The sequence below is a fragment of the Notamacropus eugenii genome, chromosome 6 (assembly GCF_028372415.1).
Source record: "Notamacropus eugenii isolate mMacEug1 chromosome 6, mMacEug1.pri_v2, whole genome shotgun sequence".
NCBI lineage: Eukaryota > Metazoa > Chordata > Mammalia > Diprotodontia > Macropodidae > Notamacropus > Notamacropus eugenii.
This window is the reverse complement of record NC_092877.1, coordinates 1214169-1220788: the sequence shown is the minus strand read 5'-3', so window position 1 is coordinate 1220788 and position 6620 is coordinate 1214169. Positions and strand designations below refer to the sequence as shown.

The 6620-nt window shown below is 34.6% G+C and overlaps 1 protein-coding gene across 1 annotated transcript; it reads left to right on the top strand.

The window, feature by feature from the left end:
• The first annotated feature begins 3016 nt into the window (after positions 1–3016).
• LOC140510984 (olfactory receptor 4C11-like) lies at positions 3017–3940 on the top strand. The gene has a single exon (XM_072619959.1). The coding sequence runs from the start codon at positions 3017–3019 to the stop codon at positions 3938–3940; it is 924 nt and encodes a 307-aa protein (XP_072476060.1).
• Positions 3941–6620: the final 2680 nt, after the last annotated feature.

Sequence of the window (6620 nt, the reverse complement as noted above, 5' to 3'; positions counted from 1 at the left end):
TCTCTTAGCTACTAGAGCAAAGAGCCAATAACATTTCTTGTATGATTTTTTTTATTCAATTTTACCGGGACTGCTATGGTGCCCTCTTAGTTACTGTCTGATTCTTAATTTATGACTGTCTGACTCAAACTGAAGTTTTGACACCTTGTAACAAAGTAAAGGGGAAATTTGTTCTACCAAAATCTTCTCACACTTCAGTTTCCAATTTGGAAAACTTAGTTGCCAGTTGCTATTATACCTGCTTCCAGAAATTGTTTGGTTCAGAAAGTGTCTGAAGTAGCAGTATCATAAATTTCAAAGTGATTTCAATGCATTATTTAATTTGAGTCTCATGACAATGCTATAAATTAAACACTAGAGATATATTTGTGTATGTAGGTATATCATGTTTAGATGTGTGTGGCTATAGGTTTGTGTTTCTGTTCATATTCTCCCTTTATCGTCCCTCTTCTCTTCCCTTCATCTGCCTTTTTTTTTACTCTCTTCATCTGTCCTCTTTTTCTACAAAATCATTTGATATTGCTAATGATCTTTAAGAAATTTTCAAGACTTCAAGGACTGCTTTAAAGAAATATTGAATATAAATTTGACATTGGGAAATAAAAATGACATTTTCAAAGATAAAGGAGAGCATTGGAAGGGAAACATAAATATTCTCTCCTGGTATTAAAATCTGAAAAAGGAAAAACATGAAATGCTGGATGCCAATAACAATAATGAATGAATCCATTGGTTGCAATAACTAGGATCTGTAACCAGAGGCATTACAGTGTTGTGGATTAGTAGTAGACATGGAATAAGGAGGAAATAGCGGCACCTCATTATTTCCTCTGATATTTATTACATTTGTGACCCTCAATGAGTCATGTAACACCTTTTTAACTTTCCCTGCCTCAACAATAAAATGGGAATAATCAAACCTGAAAAGGCTCTTCCACACAATTTTACAGGGAATGTATATATATATATATATATATATATATATATATATATATATATAGAGAGAGAGAGAGAGAGAGAGAGAGAGAGAGAGAGAGAGAGAGAGAGAGAGAGGGAGGGAGGGAGGGAGGGAGGGAGGGAGAGGGAGGGAGGGAGGGAGGGAGAGAGAGAGAGAGAGAGAGAGAGAGAGAGAGAGAGAGAGAGAGAGTTCTTTGAAATCATTACTTATATATCAAGGTATTACATTTTTTTTCCCGTGTTAGACATTTTTAGGAATGATTTTAGATAAAGTCATAGATGTTAGACATCATATTTGTAAATGGATGAAAAAGCTAACATATTGGTTTGACAATCTACTGTCATTGTCCAAGACAACATATCATTTTATAGGAATGAAAATAAAAATCCTTCATGTTCTTTGAAGCATTCAACGAAATAATATAAGGTAAACAGCCATAGACAGGCAATTTACTAATCTGAAACTGATCTAGTAACCAAGTATCATCAGGATCATGTCGGGCAAGCAAAATTGGCTACCTGGATTTCGATTTGCTTATCAATTTGCTTGCTTAGCGTTGATAATATTTAATGTCTCTATTAGGACTTAATGCATGATGTATTAAACTATGTGCTTAATAGCAGTAAATTATCTGACATGGCACCAAATATTTTAATGGGACCTTGGAGCGTGTTTGATTCCTAGCGTTCAGTATAAGAAAGGTGATAATTCTAATGAATTCTTCCCTTGGTGACTCACATATGGACTATGGTGCCAAGTATGGGTAACATATTTGGAGAGGGACATTGATGATTTCTAACATATTCAGAGAAGGGCAACCATAAAGGTAAAATTTCGCAATCTTTACCATGGAAAATAGAAAGCTTATAGAGAATATGAGAGTCATTATTAATTATTGGTAGGGCTGGCAGTTAACAGGGAAAGAGGGAGACGGAGAAGGAGAGGAGACAGAGTGAAAGAGAGAGAGAGAGAGAGAGAGAGAGAGAGAGAGAGAGAGGAGAGAGAGAGAGAGAGAGAGAGAGAGAGAGATCAAAGTGTTGAATATTTGATCTCACAGGATCGAAATAGTAACAATTTTTGTAGGTTACAGAGAAGTAAACACAAACCTCATATGAGGGAAAAAAATCATCTAAGTACTTTGATCTGTTCTAAAGTATAGTAGAAACACAATGAAATTTTATTTTTTACCAGTTATATTCGCTTGGAGGTTGGATAATTATTTACTGGGGAAGGTGTAAAAATGTATTCCTTTTTGTGTCAGTGGCCTAAGACAACTTATGAGCTCCCTTCGAAATTTGATATTCTATGAAAAGAATTACAGAATAAGCACAATTTAGGTCTATATTGTTTCTAGCAGATTTGTATGTATGTTAGAAGATTATAGTTAACTATCTTCCAGATGTTAAAGGTGGAAAGTTGGGGAGACAGTTTGAGCTTTTAAATCTCTCTTTCTCTCTCTCTCTCTCTCTCTCTCTCTCTCTCTCTCTCTCTCTCTCTCTTCTCTCCTCTCTCTCTCTCTCTCTCACACACACACACACACACACACACACACACACACACACACACACACACACATACACAGTAAAATGGTAACATAAATTAAAATTATCAAATGGATCAATGAACTAATACTTCTATCCAGTGATGATGATTTCTACCCACACATGCTTATCCATTCATGTCTTCCTGTAAGTTTATACATGGTGTTGTATATGTGTTACTGCACAGAGGACATTGTAACTCTCTCTGTCTCTCTGTCTCTCTCACATACACACATATAGACACTCACACACACAGAGAAATCACACCCCACACACAAACACATATCGCATGAGCAAGAATTGTGTTAGATGAACTGGAGAAGATTATAGGGAGACTTTCTCCTTAAAGCTCTCTGATCTAAGACTTTGAAAATCTAAATAATAGAAGCTTAAATTTAGAAAGTCATGTAGTGTTTCTTTTATGAAGATCTCTCAAATTCTTCTCTATTAATTGTTCTTTATTCTTTTCTTATATTAACTAGTTCTCACCTGTGTCCTTCCCACTTGAGGCCTAGAGATGAGAAACAATGTGACTGAATTCATTCTGCTTGGACTGACTCAGGACCCAGAGAAGCAAAAAATAGTATTTGGCATTTTCTTGGTGTTCTACACTGCCACCGTGGTGGGGAACCTATTAATTGTTGTGACAATCAAGACCAGTCACACACTTGGTTCACCTATGTACTTTTTCTTAACCTACTTGTCCATTGCAGATTCTTGTTTCGCTACCACCACTGCACCCAAACTGATTGTGGACAACCTCTCTCACAAGAATACTATTTCTTTTGATGAGTGCCTGACCCAGGTATTTGCCATGCATTTCTTTGGCTGCATGGAAGTATTTGTCCTCATTTTAATGGCCTATGACCGCTTTGTGGCCATCTGTAAACCTCTACACTACTCAGTCATCATGAACCGCAGGGTGTGTGGGATACTGATTCTACTGGCATGGATAGGGTCATTTCTGCATTCTATTGCCCAGATAATCCCTATTTTGAAAGTGTCCTTCTGTGGTCCCAATGTTATTGACCACTACATCTGTGATTTGCAACCTTTGTTGAGACTGGGATGCATGGATACATATGTATTAAACCTTTTTGTAGTATCCAATAGTGGAGCCATATGCTCAGTAAGCTTTCTTTTGCTGATGATATCGTACACAATGATACTGCACTCCCTGAGAAATCACAGTGCAGAGGGGAAGCGCAAAGCCCTCTCCACCTGCAGTTCCCATATCTTTGTTGTCGTCATATTCTTTGGTCCCTGCATATTTATGTACATTCGCCCACCAACTACCTTCCCTCTTGATAAGTTGGTGACTATTTTTTATACCATTATGACTCCCTTCCTCAATCCTTTGATCTATACCCTAAGGAATGCAGAAGTAAAAAATGCCATGAAGAAACTATGGAGCACCCGATTGACTTCAGGCAACACATAATATGCTCAAGTAAATTATTTTTTTTTATTTTTTCAAGGAAACTTAGTCCAAACTGCATGAGTTGAAATTGTTATATGATAATAATTGGGATAATATCCAGGAGTTCTTAAGTTGGATCCACGAATTTTAACATTTTGATGATTATATTTCCATATAATTTTCATTTTCCTTGAAATTCAATGTGTTTTATGCCTTTGAAAATGCTATTCATTTTAACATAGAAAATTTGAGAATGTAATTTGCTTTGGTTTTATCATTATTTCAAAGAGTGAAAAAGCACTAATGTGGGGACATTATTTTGTCTTTTAAATAGAACAAAAGTTAATAAAATCTTGAAAGAGGATCTTTTGTGGGATAATGAAGCAAATTGTGGATATCAAATTCCACCACTCCTTTTTAATTTCTTGTGTGACTCCAGAAAAATGTTCCTGGACCTTGCTTACCTCTCTATAATGTATGAATTTTTTCTTTCTGGGTATTTGAAGTATTTTCTTTTTGCTCTAGAAACTCTGAAATTTGCCTATTCTTTTTCTGTGAGATTTTATTTTGCAAAATGTTTCAGATAGTGATCAGTGCATTCTTTCCATTTCATTTTATCAACAGGATCTAAGATACAGGGCAATTTTGCATTACAGTGTAGTGAAATATGATGTCTGTGCTCTTTTGTATGTTGAAATTCAGGTAATTCAATAATTCTTAGTTTATCTCTACTTCATCTATTTTCCAGCTCAGTTTTTTTTCCAGCATAAATTTCACATTTTTTTTTTATTCCTTTAACTTTGTTTTATTGTTTCTTGTCTTATGGAGTCATTATTTTCCAATTCTTGATAGTAATTTTTAAGTAATTTTTTTTTATTGAGCTGCAATAACTCCATTTCTATTTAACTTATTGTGTTTTAAAGGAATTCTTTTTTATCCCGTGATTTTTGTACTTCTTTTACCATTTAGTTAATTATGTTTTTATGGAGTTATTTTCCACTATTTTTGAGAATTTTTTTTGACAGAATGAAATTATCATTTATATTGTACATCTCTTTTTAACAATCACTTAATTTTTTTTCAGTTCTAAATTCTCTCCCTCCCTCCTACTCATCTTTCCCCCATCCATTGAGAAGGCAAGCAATATGATATCAATTATTCGTGTAAAATCATGCAAAACATTTGGCAAAATTAGTACAAGGAAGCTCAAAGCCCTGGAGTACAGAGTAGGAAGGGTCTTTGTAGCTCAAAACAAGTTTACGGCTCTGAGGAGAACACAATCAGTGAGACCCATTAGTTCAAAAAAGTCCCTCTAAATAAACGCTTTATAAGCCTGAAGCCCAGAGGAAAACTTGTGTGGGAAGGGGAACCCTTTGTTGGGGAAGTACAGGATTGGGAACTTTTGCCAACCTGGCCTTTCATGTCTGGAATCAAAAGCCACGTGTGACCCTCTAGATCCTCAAGTGGGATTCTTTGCATCCAGTTTGGACTCAGTCTCCCCACCCATGGCCTAGATTATTGGAGCATTTTCCTACTGTGATTGAGGAGTTAGCTAGAATGCCAGTAGGATTGTTTTCTTTTCCTTCAAGAAAGGCTAAACATCTAGCAGTTTTGTCAGACCAGGCAGACAGGAAAAAACCCAGAGAATTAGAAGGCAAGATATAGAAGGAATTAAATCAATTAAAAGAAGAAAAACTGAAAAAGATTAAGACCTAGTTCTTTCTATGATTATCTGTAGGTCCAGGATCCAATACTACTTGTCACCTTCCCTTATGATATTTAATTTTATTTTAAATGTTTATTCATTTTTAGGTTTCGATATCCCTTTCCACAAAATTTTAAGTTGTACATTTTGTCACCATTTCTCCCCTCCCCACACTCCATAAAGCTTTGCATTCTGATTAACCTTTCCCTAAATTTGCCTTCTCTTATATCACATTTTTTTAACAAGCGGTTGATTGTTTCCTAATTTTTATTACTCTTTTCTCCTAATATTTTCATTACCACTATTAGATTTTTCTTTTGTTCTTGTTGGGCTTCTGTTCAATTTGAATATTTTTTTCTTTGCGACTTTGTTATAGGTGTTTTCACATTAAAATTAGGAAAAAAACTTAAGGAGATGAATAAAACTTTAGAAAATTTAGATATGCTAGACCTCTTGAGAAAACTGATTGGGAAATGAAATTATAACTTTCCTCAGTCTTTTATGACATATTCACAAATTTGAGCATGCTTGATGGCATAAAACATCACCAGAAATGCAGAGAATCAGACAAATTAAATACACACTTTTTGATTATAATGAAATAAAATTATATTCAATAAATTATGAAATAATTCAATAAAAGTCAGTCGGAAACTAAATACTCCTAAACGGAGAGGGAGTCAAAGAAAAATGATGGAATCATTCAAAATTTCATTTAAGATAATTACAACCATGAGACGACATTTCAAAATTAGTGGCATTCCCTCAGAGCAGTACTTGGAGAAAAATTACTTATATAAATCCGTAAATTAATGAAAGTGAGAAAGAATGGATTAAAGAATTGTGCATGGAACTAAGAAAATAGCTTAAATAAGAACAAATCGTTGGTGAATTTGACTTAAACAAGAAGAACATAAAATTACCCAAATCAAAAATGAAATGGGGAAACCATAACAAACGTCAATGAAATTAACCAATTAGTAGGAACTATTTTTA